The sequence below is a fragment of the Tasmannia lanceolata genome, unplaced genomic scaffold (genome assembly GCF_043159265.1).
Source record: "Tasmannia lanceolata isolate RefF3 unplaced genomic scaffold, GAP_Taslan_0.1 ptg000015l, whole genome shotgun sequence".
Lineage (NCBI taxonomy): Eukaryota > Viridiplantae > Streptophyta > Magnoliopsida > Canellales > Winteraceae > Tasmannia > Tasmannia lanceolata.
In genome coordinates this window covers 18,255,577-18,273,407 of record NW_027518692.1, presented here as the reverse complement: position 1 = coordinate 18,273,407, position 17,831 = coordinate 18,255,577, and the positions used below count along the sequence as shown (strand labels likewise).

The 17,831-nt window shown below is 38.0% G+C and overlaps 1 protein-coding gene across 1 annotated transcript; it reads left to right on the top strand.

Annotated features, from left to right (window-relative positions):
- Nucleotides 1–15,595: 15,595 nt before the first annotated feature.
- On the top strand, nucleotides 15,596–16,663 carry LOC143891809 (F-box protein At5g49610-like). The gene has a single exon (XM_077396324.1). It carries the CDS (start codon nucleotides 15,596–15,598, stop codon nucleotides 16,661–16,663), a length of 1,068 nt encoding a protein of 355 aa, XP_077252439.1.
- Nucleotides 16,664–17,831: the final 1,168 nt, after the last annotated feature.

Genomic DNA, 17,831 nt, shown 5'->3' with positions numbered 1-17,831 from the left:
ACATATGGTATGAAACTGAAATTTCGGCTGAAATCACGGAAGTTTTTGCCGAAATTTGCTAATAAATAAAATATTATTTTTAATGATGAGAGGATATTGGCCGAAATTTCAAATTTTCGGTTTTGGTGAGGGCCGAAACGCATTCCGAAAACGAAATTTAAAAACATGGTTTCCTGTGTAAACAATTTAAGAAATTTTAGAAATATTTTTCCATTCAAAATTTTTTAAAAACCTCCTGCAATCCAAAATGGGACCGAAGCTCAGATTCTATTTGTGGATATAATAACATGAATTTTATATGGTGTGTACTTCAACCAGGAAGCGCATTTTAGATTATGCAGAGTTGATTTTAATAAAGGTTTTAAATTTGCCAGTGAATCTACCTCTTAAATTGAGGCTCAAAATGGTATTATTGATAGTTTGCCGGGATTAGAGCTTGAATTGGCATCCTATTCTAATCAACGTTTTAAATTTCGACCGAAATCCGAAAATTTGGACCTGAACTGAAATTTCGAATTGGAATTTCGGCGAAATTTAAGATAAAATATTAATTTTTTATTCGTTTATAGAATATCAGCCGAAATTTTGGTCCAAAGAAGGACATTTTGAGCGTCCGTTACCGAATTTCGGGATTTCAGATAATATTTAGCTTGCAGATAGGACCGAAATTAACTCCGAAACCGAAATTTGAAACCTTGATTCTGATTCCATCACTGAATGAAGGGGAGCAAATGCACGAGAACAGAGTGGGCTTAAGAGGAGCAAAAAATGAATTTATACTGTTGATGTTCACATGGGCCCTAAAAGTGGTAGTTAGGACTTAGGAAGAAGCCTATTAGTCCCCGTAATTTTAATTTCTTCTAATCTATTTAATATGGCATTATTTTTGGGAGCAGACAAAAATTGTTGATGTTCTAACTACAAGTGCTTTCTATGTGGTCAGGTATACGTTTGCTATCAATCGTTAGGGCATCAAAATCCAAGTATTTAGTGGTGCAAGCAATTGACAAGATCTTAATCCAAGCTAAATTACTTTTGCTTAGCAGAAGTGCGCTTCCTGCCCAATTCCTATTTATGTGATTATTTTTTTTCTAAAAGAGTGTCTCCCTCTTCCCCCTCCCTTGTTCCCCCTCTTCATAATGCCAAAGGACTGTGTAAAGCAATAAATCCCTATTAATCAGTCGTGAAGCACTATTTAACTACTTTTTTTTATGGGTAAGCTAGGGTTAGGCGGACCCCGACCAGATATATTAATAAGAAAAGATAGATACAATGAAGCTGCAAAATACAAGCCCAAACCCGGGCAATCACTTGTATTCTAACCAACATTAGTTCCTCCCTAACCTAGACTAAACTGTATTGCTTTCTATGCACTTCTCATTCGCTCCCGCGAGGGTTCCTACACTCTCATATTCACTACTCATTATGCCCTATGTAAGTTTTCGTTTTTACATTACTCGCTAGTTTGTTGCCTTATTCCTCACTACTTTCTCTTAAACATCTTCAACGTCCTCATCACTTCTTGCTACATTCCTCGCGTTCGCAACCATTCTCTCGATTCTCATTTGGGATTCAAGCATTTTAGCAAATTTCGGCAAACTCACATCCAAGAATGAATTTATTTGTTTTAAGGATTCTTTGATCATATTCTCTGAAGCAACAAAGAGTCGCTCTGCATAATCCAGATTTAGAAACGGTATCATTCATTAACGACGTTTTAGGAATAGTAGACAAACTGAAGAAAACCTTTTTTTTTATTTTTTTATTTTTTTATTTTTTTGAGAGAGAGAGAGAGAGAGATTCATTGCACTACAAGGATCCCACTCCACTCTTGTATTATATGGAAAAGACATTTAAAATCATATCTTGAAGGTAAAGCCTCCGAATGTGGAAAGAAACATTGATAATATCCCAACTATAGATTCTTTCGTAACGTGTGCTACTACTAGTATGTGACAATGTGGAAAGAAACATTTGACCCATGGTGAACCTTTCCTATTGAATGGGTCCCACCTCAATAGGATGATCCTAGCCTTTAGATCAATAAGGCTTATTTCAAAGAGAATTTGAACCGTTGGTCTTTTTAGATGGTTGAGATTACCAATCCATGAACCATGTGGGACCCAAGGTTGTTGATCGTTTCTATTCCAAGGGAAATGAGTTGAGGATTACATTGACTTTTCCAACTCTCATGTTTATAGTAGAAGTTTTAATTTTACCGTCCTTTGTTTACCGGGACAAACCCACATGTAAGGCAGGTTTATCATGTTGCGACTTATAGCAAAGAAGGTCATACTTTGGTCGCATCGCATTAAAATATTTAGAAAAAAACAGTGTATGCGCATCACGCACTTACGCGTATTTTAGGACTCACCGCGCATACGAAACTTTTAGCTTTTTGGCAAATGAATGAGGTGTAAAAAGAATATGGGAAAATAACATTCCATGGAAAAAAACAGTAACGATATATTCGCCCCTCTTTTGGACAGTCCCCTTCAGTGTTCTTATGAGTTATGACTACTCTTTTGCAATAGAAGGGGCTGCCCGGGTAGAAAAGGGTCATATATCATTTCTCCCTTGAAAAAAATGTGTAAAACAAAACGGGATTTGCTAGCGTCCATCGCAGAAGGCATTTCGAGGATGGCCTGTTGCCTGTGAGAATAGCCACATAGGCTCACTTTCAACAGTTTTTGTCGACTTTCTTCGTTAATTAGCTAGTGAGAGCTTTTTGGGAAATGAAATAACCTTTTACAGCTCTTTAAACACTAAAAGACGAGATGTGTTAGCAAAAATATCAATATATGGGCGGAGCCAGGAATTTACACTTTGGGGGGGGGGACTAATTTACACTTAATTACCTGCATTGGTCATTGGGGGGGCCATGGGCACTAAACTACCTCATGCTATATGTGCCTCCGCCCCTGTATATGATTGCGCTGATATCATTTTCCTAAGAAAAATGCTAAAAAGGAAGTCACAATTCAACTCAACTCAACTAGACTTGACTTGTGACTTTCTTTTTAGCACTTTTCTTACGGAAATGATATCATCATAATCATATTTTGATATTTTCGCTAACCCATCTCGTCTTTTAGTTTTTAAAGAGCTGTCAAAAGATTATTTCAAAGTCACTTTGGAAGAAAATCCTACGACCAAATGTGTTTAACCAACCGCTGAAAAAGCCAATCCAAAGTTTAGATTTTGGTTCAACTTCGTGGCGGCCGATTAAAAACCTTTCACCAATCGGACTTAGAGGTGCCAACGGATCCCATGAGATCCACCTATGTCTCGATCCATTCAGATTCCTTCTGGGTCCAATACCCTTTTATGTGCTTTTTGAATCCTACTTGTTGAGGCCGGTTCATGATTCGACTTGGACCGTCTATCAGAATATCCTACATCCTATTTACATTTAAGTACATAGCTAGGCTACTGAGATTGGCACCATATTTTGATAATTGCAGCCACACAGGCTCACTTTTCAGCAGATTTTGTCATCATTCACGAGGTGGCTGCTGTCACATGCAACGGACCATCCGTGAAATGCCTTCTACAATGTCCCTTATGATATAGCAGGATGGGGTTTCACTGTTCACACTTAAATGGACATGCCCCAATCCAGCCTCAATTCTACATGGCACCTGTAGTTTCCCCAAATCGTTCTACGTGGCACCTGTAGTTTCCCAGATCGGATGAGTAAAGCAGTTCGAGGATTTCGGCGTATCGGCAAAAAATCAAACGTTTTTCACCCAATGGCAAATCTCTCTCTCTCTCTCTCTCTCTCTCTCCCTTTTAATGTACAACACGTGAATAAAATTTTGGAAAATCTGCAAAAGAATGAAATAGTCAGATTAATTCGGGAATCATTCTTAGGATTTCTTGATTACCTATCAATTAGATGGTTTGGATCATCCTATGGTGCAAGCCGTACAGTACTTTTTGAGAAAAAAAACTAGACTATACCTACTTACATCATATAAAAACTCCCTATTACATTTCGGATGGAAATCTCCTTGCTCGATTCACCCCCCAAGTAGGGGTCCAACTCGGGTCGGGTCCAACCCGAAAAAAAGTTGGGTCAGGTTGGGTGTCTTTCAGGTTGAGGTCAGGTTTGGGATGGTTTCGGGTTGGGTGTCTTTCAGGTCGGGTTCGAGTTTGCGATGGGTTTTCCTAACCCGGGTTGAGTTCAGGTCGAGTTCAAGTTGAAGGTCGGGTTCAGGTTGAGGGCTGGGGCAACCTGACCCAAGAGAAATCAGACATTTTTTAAAAGTTTTTAGTAAGCTTAAAAACTCAGGTCGAGACAGGTCGGGTCGGGTTCAGGTTGAGTAAATGCTTCCCTGGGTTGGGTTCGGGTTGAGGACCCAACCCGTGTTGCACGCCAACAAAGTTCCTATAGAAAAGCTAAAAATGGAAAAAGTGACATAGGACTCTGTGACACTTTGTGATGGAAGTTTTTGTTTTCTTAATTTTTTTTGTTGTTGATTGGTTTCCCTCGATTCAAAGGGTTCTTAAAATTTTAAAATTATTATATAATGAAATATATTTCAACCCGTGCAAAATCCCATTAGTATAAAAAATAAGGTTGTGCTGATAACATTTCCCTTTTCTTGTCGACGAAGCATGTTAAGCCAACGTTGGTATCATGTCTCTTTTTTAGATGGATCCACTAAACATGTCAAACGTGTGTAAGATTGAGATGACAGGGGTCATTGACGTTTAAAACGCCGTTTTGATCTGGCCAACCAAACATGAAACGCTATTTCAAACTGTACGCCAAATTAATCGAGCGGATAAGGTTTCCTCAACCTTGTTTGTTTTGGATTTTGAGAATTGATTTCGAGTACAAAACTGACTTTGCTCACCATACAAAACAAAGAAAAAACTGATTTTGCTCAGAGTTGTGTGTAATTTTGATTAGAGGGTGAGGATGATTCTATGGAGACATTTGAAGCACAGCATATTCTCAGTGTGGGCCAATAACTGAATGGTTTGCTCAGATGCGACTTATAGTGATCCACATAGACAGTGACACAAAAGCGGGGATATTACACTATGGAAAGTGATAAATGCGCCCCTTTTCATCACTTTGGACACCAGGCTATTGCCACGTACAATGCAGCTGGGTGTCCCAAGTGATGAAAAAATGGCGCATTTATCCTGACACTATTTGTAAAAATAATACGTGTACCTACATATGGACACGATATAACATGCATTTATTTGAAAATTCATTACACCCGACTTTGTTTGAAGATCCCAGACCATTTACTTACGGGCCCGAATGTAAAATAGGCCTTTCCCCAAAAATTATCGTCATATGATGAAGCTAACCTTCGGATAAGTTTGTCTATATACTAGGGGGTTAGGATGATGTCCAACCAAATCTTCTAGAGATCCCTATATGGTGTAGTTTGTCTGCATATTAAAGGGATAGGCCCATCCTATGAAATGATTTTGGGGGCACAGTCTAAAGCAAGTTTCCTATCTACTTTTTACCGGTGCGACACTACTCCAATCTGGTCCCTATCTCCAACATGCATGTACGGTTGGTGGGCCTAATTAATTTGTTTTAATCTATGAGCAAGGTAGGCCACACCATAGGATGATCCAAACCATCCATTCAATGGCCCCTCAACGTAAATAGGTTGCACCCAAAAATTTCATTTCCAAAGGATGATCCTAGCCCTCAGATCTAAAGAGAAACTGCAAGTTATAGAAACCTCTATAGATTGGAGGATTGCGATCATTCCATGGAAATGATTTTTGGGGCACAACCTATTTACATTGTGGCCCATCAAATGGATGGTTTGGATCATCTTATGGTTTAGGATGATGCACAGTAACATTAAGGCCCAATTGTAGGCCCCACTTATATTTTTCAAAATGAAGTGTGCGGTCAACACAATAGGATGATCCAAGCCGTCCATTTGATGGGCCGCAACGTAAATAGGTTGTGCCCCCAAAATCATTTCCATAGGATGATCACAACCCTCCGATCTATAAGGTTTCCATCATATTTAGTTTCTCTTTAGATTGGAGGGTTGCTATCATCCCGTGGAAATGATATTTTGGGATAAAACCTATTTACATTGTGGCCCATCAAATGGACGGTTTTGATCATCCTATGGTGTTGGCCGTACGGTTCATTTTGGAAAACATGGGTGGGGCCTACCTTGCTCAAAGATTTAAACAAATTACTTGTTGGGCCCACCAACAGTTCATGGTGGGAGCCATATATATATATATATATATATATATATATAGTGGGCCCACCTATTGTTGGACGCAGAGTGGCTCTTGTAACTAGTCCGCATACTTTTATAGAAACAAACTATAGCTTACAATGTATGAAGATCTAAGCCATTCAGTTATTTTTCCTCAATGTAAATAGGTTGCGCCCCAAAACTCATCTCAATTGGATGATCCTAAATCTCCAGTATGTAAAGGTTTATATATGGTGTTGTCTGGTTATAGACTTGATGGTTACTTAGTTAGGATCATCTTATGGAGATGATTGTAACTGCAAGCATATTTAAGTTTGGGCCTAAGAAATGAATGGCCTGGATCTTCGAACAAAATTGGCCTAAGTGATTTATTCGCCTTGGTCAAAGCTAAGTGCATTGCCCGTAAATCAGCCATTCATTTTTTTGTGAATGGGTAAGATTAGACTCTTTTTCAATAATAATAATAACAAGAAGAAGAAGAAATAAATAAATAAATAAATAGAAGGTATTTGCTAGCATCCATTGCAGAAGGCATGTCGCAGATGGTCGGTAGCGGTTCCACCGTTGTGGGCTTTGTAACCAGTGGAAAGGGACAAGGGGGCGAATATATGGAGACTTGTTGGGGGTAAATTTATTAGCGTCCTTTACAAGCATACACTCTTATTCTGTCATTTTGAGTAAGATGTAGGGTCTATTGCAAGAGAAATTTTATGGTGTAAGGCTTTACAAGTATAAAGCCTTGGATCAAATATCAAGTGTGGTCCCTCCACAATATAGTAGTAAGGCCTGTCACCATATAAAAACACATAGTATAAATAATTAATATATTTTGTAAATTTCTAAAGATTTCTCCAAATGGGTTTTTCTATGGTGCCCGACCGTACCGTGCAAGCGGTACCATATGATTTCTCTCTCCAAATTATTATTGATGTATTATAATATGGCAGACAAACATACATCAACCCGTCTTTTGAGTTAAATAATCAACAAAGATATGAGGAATGCTAAACTCAGAGGAGGCCTTGAAAATACAGGGCACAAGGGCTCTCCCATTGGTTGATTTTCATTTATGACAGTTATAAATGTAATTTTTCTGTCCTATCATAGGGGGAAATTGACCAATGGGAGAGCACTTGTTCCCCTTTCTTGCAAGGGCTCCTGTGAGTCTAGCATTCCTCAAAAGATATATCTGCCTCTGAACCCTATCTCTATATTTGTACTTGATCGAGATGTTTTTTATTCGATCAACGGTCTAAATTTTAAAACATTGCTGAATTGAAACAAATGGAAGAGCTTTGGTAGGAGAATTTATTCATGCCAAGGAAAATAGGTAGACAAATATCAGTTACACACACGTGGCATAAGCAAAATTGAGCTGGAATATCAAGGGTGGATGCCACTATAAAATCACCCTTTTCTAAGATCATTTTGGATTTCATTTTTTCTTTTTCCTTTTCCGTAACACTCCTTGTTTCAAATTTCATTATCTTCACTTTTCATTTTCTTCTCTCACTTTATTTGTCCTCCCACATTTCAAATTTCAACATCTTACCTAATTTTCCCGCCCAAAATTTACCATCCCTCAAAATTTCAACATCTGACTCCCGCTTTAAATTCAATGATTTTTACATCATTTGAGTGGGGCTCACTCTGAAAGTCACTATCTTTGCTGTTGAAAATAAGGGTGTCAATTTTGGCTCAGGCTCGGAAGCTTGCTCAAGCTCGGCTCGGAAAAAGCTCGGCTCGAATCCTTAACGAGCCGAGCCGGCTGGCCAGGCTCGTTAAGCTTAATGAGCCGAGCTCGAGCTAGGCCAGACTCGGCGCGTTAAGAATTTAATATATTTAAATATATATATTATATATTAATATATACACTAAAAGGGTTGTCCAGGGAGTGAAAGGGGGAGGCAAAATATGTCACTTCTTTTTTGGAACCCCATTTGTTACTTGGACCACCCCCCGTAGTGTAAAAAGAGTAGTCAAATTACACTAGATAGGGCTGTCCAGGGAAGATGAGGGGTGTGAACTTAATATAACCCGAGCTCGATAAGGCTCGAGAGCCTGGCCGAGCCAAGCCGAGCCCAAGCCTGGTTCAAGCCAGAGCCGAGCTCTTGATCTTAACGAGCCAAGCCGAGCTGAGCTTGTTTACATCCCTAGTTGAAAAGGGAAGTGATATATTCACCCCTTCTTTTTTACTTGGGACAGCCCCCTCTAATGTATTTATGAATTATGACAGCTGTTTTGCTTTAGAGGGGGCTGTCCCAAGTATTAAAAAACGGTGAGTACTATATCATTTACGTGCTGAAAATAGCTACCACAGATAGAAGCCATGGGGTATGTCATAATATTGGGTCCCATGTTGCTTCAACCAATAAAACTCTTACATGCTAGACCATTGGCCTACCTTGGATTGCCCATCAGCCAGAGATCTCTACCATCGATTTTAAAGAGTCTGATCAATGGGTCCTTTGGCTTATGTGGGAATTAGAAGATGTAAAGATAGAATCTGAAGACTTGCTTCAAGGCGCGTAATTGCTTTCTTTAGACAAATTTTGCCCCCACCAGTTGTGTGAGAAGGGGTTTCACGAATTGCCTCCAAGATACAATGAAGCCTTGTAGGAAGATCCTACAAATGTTTGATGACACTATGCACAAGCGGAATCATACCCAAAACACATTTTTTAAGAACTTCAAGCTCTAGAGAAATCACTAAAACTGTTTCTGCAAAAAACAGTTAGTGTGCTGTTTTATGAAAACTCAACTTGAAAACAAGAGAGGAGATTGCAAGAGAGGAAGAAAAATACAGCATTAATTGTCATTGAAAGGATAGATTTCTACTCCTTTTATCGAACATTTGATGTCTTTTCATTGAGAGAAGTATCCCTTCAAGATATCCCTTGATTGGTTTGAAAAATGACTGTTTGATCGCAACTCTTTGCGATTCAACCATTTAAGGTCATTTGCAAAGTGTCCCTTGTGTTTAAAAATCATCCATGATTGTTGGGAAGCAAAAGGACACGAAAAGGTTTGAAAACGGCAGTGAAAAACCATGTCTTTTTCGCCCCAACAAATATATTTTCTAACAGTCACAATCGACCGGGCTACTGTGTTCGCCCGCTTCTAGGCTTATGGACTTTTTTTTTTGATCCAAAGAACTGTGGTCGACCGAGCTACCTACGGTTGACCGGCCATACCTTTTTGGAAATTGTTTATATTTCCAGTAACCAATCCGCGGTTGACCGAGAACCAGCTGTCGACCGGCCCACTTTGAAAATTTTTTTCCTTTTAAAAATAACTCATGAAAATTCATTTCCAAGAACATAATTTCCAATATCATTTTGAAAATCTCTAACAGAAGATTGGATTTTAATCTGATCCACTAATTTCTTGATTGATCCGATTCGGATCTTTATCGTTGAATTCCAGAGATCTAATCCTAGTTTATACTGGTGTTAAGATTTGACTCCCAGTTGATTCGTACTTTGAGTCAAGGTGGCAATTGGGTCGTGCCGGCTCGCGGCCTGCCCGGCACGGCACGAATGCTACAGTGCGTGGGCCGCCTGAAGCCATGGGCCGTGCCAAGCTATGATTTCCGGCACGACACGACACGCCACTGCCTGCGGTACAGCACGACATGTCCCGCGGCACAGCACAGCATGTCCCGCAGCGCGTCCCGGCCCGGCACACAACCATGATTCCCTTTTTGAATTTCATTTTTTTGGTGTTTTTTCCAAAATACCCCCCTTAGAGTTAGAAAAAACGGCTAGTAAGGGAGGTAGTTTCAGAAATTACATTGTGTGATTTCTTGTATACAAAAAATACCCCCCCAACAACTATATTTGGGGCGTACTTTAGTTATTATACATATTTTTACCAAAATACCCTCCCAACAACTATATTTTGGGGGTACTTTAGTGATTATACATTAAAGTACATGTTTTTACCAAAATACCCCCCAACAACTATATTTGGGGGGTACTTTAGTGATTATACATGTTTTTACCAAAATACCACCTAACAACTATATTTTGGAGGTACTTTAGTTATTATACATATGTTTATCAAAATACTGTCCAACAAGTATATTTTGGGGTACTTTAGTGATTATACACTACAGTACATGTTTTTATCAAACCCCCAACAACTATATTTGGGAGGTACTTTAGTGATTATACATGTTTTTACCAAAATAACCCCCCTACAACTATATTTGGGGGGGTATTTTGGTAACTCATTATGTCACAAGCCTTATAAATATCCCTCCCCTCCTTTATTTCTCACCCTCAATTACTCTCTTATTACTCTCGTATTACTCTCTCTCTCTCTTATTACTCACTCTTTCATATTACTCTCTCTAATTTCCTCTAATCATTTTCTCTAATTACATCCAATTTATTTCTCTCATTCTCTAATCCTCTGTTACTCACTTTGATTAGCGATTAAGAAGAAGGGATTAAGGAGCTGCTTAACAACTTGCGGTATTTAGCATTTAAGAAAGCGCTTAACAACTCCGTGGGTGATTCAAGCAAAGTTGATTATATAAGTTGAGGTATTTATCATTTATTTTTTAAAATTTACTTCTAGCCTATCTTTATAATTTTTTTAAAATGACTGTTTCACACGACCATTTTTTAACGACCATGGCCTTCAACCAAATGAAATCATAGAAAATGAGGAATTATTGGATGCTTGTGTAGAACCATGGAATAAGGATACATACACTCCAGAATCCGAAGATCAAATTCCTCCTCAGCCTACCGAAGGACCTTGTAGTACTAGTGGGAGTCAAGCTCCCAGTTCTAAGACCTCTAGAGGTAGGATTTCCCAAGTATGGAAGTCCTTTACCATTGAAAAAATGAAAGATTCTAAGGGAGTTTTAGAAGATAGGGTTATTTGTAAATTATGTAAAAAAGATTTTAGTTGTAAAAGTAAAGGTGGAATATGGCACTTGGCAAGGCATTCCACTGTTTGTAGTGCAAAGAATGTGGTATTAGACCCTAAACAAACCCAATTAAACCTCACTTCTAGTTCATTAGGAATTTTTTCTTATTCTCAAGATACAACTATGAGAGAACTAACATCATACATCATACAAGTTGAGCAACCATTTGTTTTGGCTGAAAGGAAAAGATTTGAAAAATATGTTAAAAAAGCTCTAAGTACTGCTTTTTAAAAAGTGACTAGAAATACGGTAAAATTAGATTCGTTTAAATTATTTATTTAACGTAAAGAACAATTGATTTCAAGTTTTAAAAATTTTAACGGAAAAATTTCTCTTGCTTCTGATATTTGGACCAGTAAACAAAATGTAGGCTATATTTGTGTAACATCACACTATATTAATTCGATCTGGATGTTAGAAGAAAAAAAAACTTAGTTTTAGTGAATTAGAAATCCCGCATAATGGTCATTCTATATCAAAATCTATATTTTTTTACTGTTCACGATTTTAAAATTCAAAATAAAATTTTTTCTACTAGCTTTGATAATGCTAGTAATAATACTGCATCAATAGGGTTATTGAAATCTCAATTACCTATTTTAAATGGAGAACTATTTCATATTAGATCTGCATGCCATATTTTAAATTTAACTGTACAAGTTGGTTTATCAGAAATTGCACCACAATAGAGACTATTAAAGATTGTATTTAGTTTATTCAGTCTCCAGGGCATAGAAGAATAGAATTTAAAGTTTTGTGTAAATTTTTTGAAAAAAACTACAAAAAATTCCTTTTGATATTAAAACTAGGTGGAATTCAACTTATAAAATGCTAAAAGCATCATTTGAGTTCAAAACTATAATTACAATATTTTGCGAAGAACATATGCTTCCACCTTCCAATTATAATTTATTTCTAGAATATTGAAACAATTGTGAAATTATTTCAGATTTATTAGAATTATTTTTAAATGCAACTAATCTTCTTTCCGGTGTTTACTATTCAATTTCACAATTAATTTTGGGTCAAATATATAAAATTACTATTTTTTATCAAAGTAATAGATCGAGATTGGGATATGGAAGTATAGTTCATAGAATGGAGGAAAAATTAAAAAATATTTTCAAGAAATTCTTCTTCTATATTGTTTAAGTACAATAATGGATCCTAAGTTTAAGTTACAAGGTTTAAAGATTCTTTTACATGGATGCAATGAAAACTCGGATATTTGATCTGGGCAAAATATAGATGAGATTACAAAATTATTACATTCTATGTATGCATTGTATGAGACAGAACATGGACATAGAAGACCGAGTTCTTCACAAAACTACCAACCTAGAAATAACCCACTTTGGTCATTAATAAATAAAAAAAACCAAAACATAGTTCAAGTACTTTTTTGATGAGCTATCATTATATTTGGGAAATGATTATTCAAGCTACCTTAATCCTGATGAATGAGAGAGTTTTGATGTTTTGACATGGTGGAAAGAACATGAAAAAAGTTATACGGTACTATCCGCCATGGCACGTGATCTACTAACCCCCCCGGTGTCCACAGTAGAATCGGAGTCCGCTTTTAGTGCAGGGAATAGGGTCTTAGATGACAGATGGAGCAAAATGTCACCAAAACATTAGTGGTATGCGTGTGCCTCAAGGACTGGTTGGATGCAAATTATAGAGCACAAGACAGAAGAGAAGACGACTCAACCTCACCTGAAGAAATATGAAGACTTCAAATTTTTAAGTTGTAATTTCTAATTTGTACTTCACAGTGTATTTGTACTTTATTTTTTTTTATTTTTTTCTTGTATGTTGGTAGGTTAGAGGCAATGTTCTATGTCATCCTCTAATAATTTTTTATATTAATAAAATTTTAAGATGCCGCCCAGATTCCTAGATAAATATTCTGGGGACGGTCGATCTTTGTTTTTAAATTACTATTGTAAAGTTAAGTGATATCTGAATGCAAGAGAGTAATGCTAGGGAGGTATCCAATAGAAGCCTTACAAAAAAGAGTAATGCTAGGGAAATTGAGAATAGGACTTACAAGGGGACCAAGCAACAAATGAAATTTTTTTTTCAACAGAAGCTTTCACGAAACTCCATGAGGATCCACAGAGTTCCGTTTGAAAAAAAAAAAAATCACGGAGTTCCGTGAAAGCTTCTATTGCAAAGTAAAATAAAATAATACGGAGTGGGCCGAAACGGGCCTGCACGACACGAGTGGGCCGCGGGCCGTGCCATGCCTAACCCCAGCGGTGGAGCAATCGTGCGTGCCGTGCTGTTCCTGGCCCATGGCCCGTGTGGGCTTACTTTTTCCGGCACGGCACAATTGCCACATTGAACTTTGAGCATCTAGGATTCAATAACAAAATAAAACTATTTTACCGTTATTCAAAAAATTTCAAAATGTACATTACTATTTAGTGCAATGAATGAGTTACTAAATATTTGTTATGAAAATTACTTAAATAGCCTAGTATTATATTAAAAAATGTTATTAAAATGGCTACTGATTTCATGGCTCAAGTGAAACACGCAAGTGATATGATGTTAAATCACAGTAATATGATGTTTCTAATTGTTTCTAAAAGAACTTTTACATGGCGGATCTGGGGAAAATCGAACCATAATCTCTCGCATAGTCACTGTAAATTCAAAAAAAAAAAACAAAACGAGTTAGCCATATAGTCAGTGCTATTACAACTTTATGTCAACTAGTGGATTTGGAACATGATAAATGCTCAATGACTTATGTCATCTGGGTAAATTTCAGACAAGAGTATGGCCAAATTGGTGCATTGTAAAGTAAGATACCATTTCAAAACCAAAGATGAAGATGAGCGCCTTGTAAAAGAGGGTTTACAGTATCTTTAAAAGATTAATCGAAGAGTTTAGTTCTTCCCCTTTTTAGGCTTCCGAGTTGCAGAGAAGCGGCGAAGCCGAGAGAGGAGGACACGAAGGTGGGTGTTGGAGACCCTGTTTGAAGGTCGTAAGATGGTGCTTAGCTGCTGCCCCTTCATCTTCTCCGATTTTACAGAAAAACCCTAATTTTCCTTTCTGCAGAAAAACCCTAATTTTTGCTCTCTCCTTTTTTGTGTTTTTTACTGATTGCAAATTTGCAATTGGGTTTGGGTGTTAATGGGGGCTAATGCTATGAAATTGACCTTGTGAATGACTGAAAATTACGAATGTACCAAGTATTGTAATAACTGGGCCCCCGTATGACATTCAATGAGAATAGATGATAGCCAAGTTTGATCAAACAAGTGGAATTTTTCCATAGAAATTAATTTTTTTAGGCATTTTGTAATTTCATTTTAGATGAAAATTATTTTCCAAAATGGAAAAGTTTACCTTTTTCAAGGAAAATTAATTGCAAACCTACTAGAGACCCCATAATATTTTCCTTGGAATATTATTTTCCATAGAATTTATTTACACTTCATGCATAACAGGGGTGGGGTGACCATTTTAGCTTATGTTTTGATGGGATGGTGGCCTACAATTTTACACCCATGGGATCCACCATTTTCAGCTAATGTTTTGATGGGGTTTAGCCCCGCCAATTTGCACATCAAGTATTGATTTTAGTGGAGCCCACCATCTCCACGACTCTACCCATACCCATACATACGGTAGGTCCCACCATTTTACACATTTTGATGGGGTATGTCCCACTATCTCCACCCAAAGGGTCCCACAATGTTACACATTTGATAGGGTAATGCAGTTATACATACAGAATGTGAGTTTCTCCTTTTGTCGTCTTTTTTTTTTCATGAAAAATTTATTAGAAATATTTCTATAAATATTTTTAGTATAAATTTTTTTCCATGTTAGTAAATGGTGCATTTAATTTTGAGTCCAATAATCAGTTTCGGACCCCTCAATTCTCAACAGGACCTTCTAAGGCAATAATAGGTTCCATGTTTAGCAATGCGAAACGCAACCATACGTAGCAAGTCTTACTAGTAAATGAATAAACTTTCCATTTTTTCCAAGAAAAAAGTTCCCTCGCCTTTCTAAAAAGAGAGAGTTTACCTCCTCCTATTTAAGAGACGATGAACATGAATGGAAACTTTCATATAGCTGTTGCTAGAATAAAAAGGAAACAATCTGTAATGTGTAAGGATACATAACACATCCCTAAACAGATAGAGAAACTAGCTAGCTTTGATTCGTACCTTTTGTTCATGGAAACTGAGATCTCATTACACAAGCAATCAACACAAAATAAACCTTAAAAAACCCTTTGCAGATCCTATTTCCCATATAAGAACCAGTCCCTCTACAGAACCCTAAAATCTCTCTTGTCCTTGAAATATTCTATCTCTTCTATACGCCAATAGATACCGAAATCTCACCCATCTTCAACCTCCGTACCGGAAAATCAGAGAGTGGATTGCTCCGTTGGATCGTCATGAAGATGAGTTTCCCTGAAGATATATTGATCGAGATCCTCGCTCGTTTGCCTGCTAAGTCTCTCTATAAATTTAAGTGCGTATCAAAGGAATGGAACAATTTGATCTCTTGGGGCACTTCATCACGAAAAATTCTACCTCCCCTCATGTCGGGCCTATTTTACCAATACATGGATCAATCAGGATATGCTTCTATGCCTAATTCTAAGGTTGCCAATGGAGGTGATATGGGTAGTCTTGATTTCTTACCATTTTGTCAGAAATTGAGGATTGACAATAGCTGTAATGGGTTGCTTCTTTGTAGCATGAAGGGAAGTGACTGGGGTCAGGAACCAAAATTTGTTCACTATATTGTCTGTAATCCAACCACTGGAAAATGGGTCTCTCTCCCCAAGGTCCATAAAATTGATAACACTATCGGGTTGGCCTATGATCCTCGCATCTCTCATCAATTCAAAGTTGTTCGCTTCTTGCATTGCGTCCAGGATGACTTATCAATTGAGCTAGAAATCTTCTCTTCTGAGACAGGGAATTGGGTTGAATCTACAGTGTACTTTGGATTCGAGGGTTATTTTTTGAGTGGAACACAAGTTGTTTATTCCAATGGAGCCCTGCATGTGTTGTTTAATCCATATCATGTGTTGAGATTTGATATCAAGGAAGAGAGTTGCCAATTGATCGAATTGCCTGAGGCCATGACCTCTTTTTTGTGGACTTATAGCTTAGGAGAGTTTGGTGGGTGTCTTCATTACGCTGAAATTAATCGTTCCAAAATGAAAATATGGACACTCAAAGATTGCAGAAGTAGTGAATGGGTGTTGAAGAATAGGATCAGAATTAGAGGTTTAGTAAAGCAACTTCCTCAACCCCGTTGTTGGAGATTCGATTTCCTAGCTTTGCACCCGGATCTAGAGGTTGTTTTTCTTGAGATGCAAGGTAAGATATTTTCTTATCACCTCAAGAGCTCAAAGTTGGAGGAGTTTTGGACCATAACCCATATGAAAACTTCAGATGAATTTGTGGTTGCATGTCCTTTCTCTTCTTGCCTGGACGCCTTTGTTCACTAGAGGAAGGAATTTCCCAAGTCTTTCTATTTTATTTTTTTGTTTCATTTGTTGTTGGGAACTGGTATTACCACCCCCGCTTGATCATTTCCACCTCATAATCTCTTTAGTTTTAGCTCTTTCATGGGTTCTGATGGGGTCCAAAATCTGCAACCAATCGGCTGTTGACACGTGGCCCTCACAGGGACCACTGCAAAGCCAACACCTGTCCCTGCTAGGTATGACGCCTGGACCAATCGGGGACTTCCACCTGCTCCTCCTAGGTATGAAACCTGGTCCATACAGGGGCTACCATCTGTCCTGGACAGGTGGCTCAGGATCACTATAAATAGCCCTCACTTGTGCTAAGGTGAGGGATCTGAGATAAAAAACCCTAAGCTCTTTGCTCTGACATTGCTCTGCACTCCTGCTCATACTGACTTGAGTGTCGAAGCGCCCGTCCGGAGCATCACTCCGGGTTAGTCTTCTGACCCTTTGTATCCTTGTCTGTGCCCTTGTGCAGCACATGACTCCATTAGCCCTTCAGCTGTGGCTTGCCAGATCAGCCCTTCCGGCCCTACCATAACCTGTTACCAATTTTAGACCTAACAAGTTCATACAGCTGATTTGGAATCAATATTAGAGAATAGAATCAAGAGGTGATTGGTAATACTAGCTCCTTTTATTTTTGTAACCGACACTATTTAATGAATACTTTTGTTTGGACTATATTAGTTTTGATTGCGGTCGAATGCTAACCCTAACCTTAGCTTGTAGTTGACAATGGTAATCAGGGCCATTGTCTTACACTCAAATTGTGCAACTCATTCTAGGGCCCAGTAAGTGTAAGAGGTATAAATGTGACTTTCCTTTTAGCATTTTCCTCATATGGAAGAATTCTAGACTGAAGGGAGCCCTTGCAAAAAAGAGGTGAAAGGCCTCTCCTATTGGCTGCACATCGCCATCATGCATTAATAACGGTTGAAAAGTCAAACATGATGGTGATGGTGATGTGCAGCCAATGGAGGAACCCTTTCACCTCTTTTTTGCAAGGGTACCCTTCAGTTTAGACTTCCTAGTATGAGAATGACTAAGCAGAAAGCCACTTTTATAAGCAATAGTAACATGCAAATTTTGGGTCCGGCTCACATGATCCTCTATCCTTTAACAGGACTATAAGGACTTACATCAT

What these genes read in the sequence shown, in the direction of transcription:
- LOC143891809 (XM_077396324.1), top strand. Translation starts at nt 15,596, where the DNA reads ATGAAGATGAGTTTCCCTGAAGATATATTGATCGAGATCCTCGCTCGT.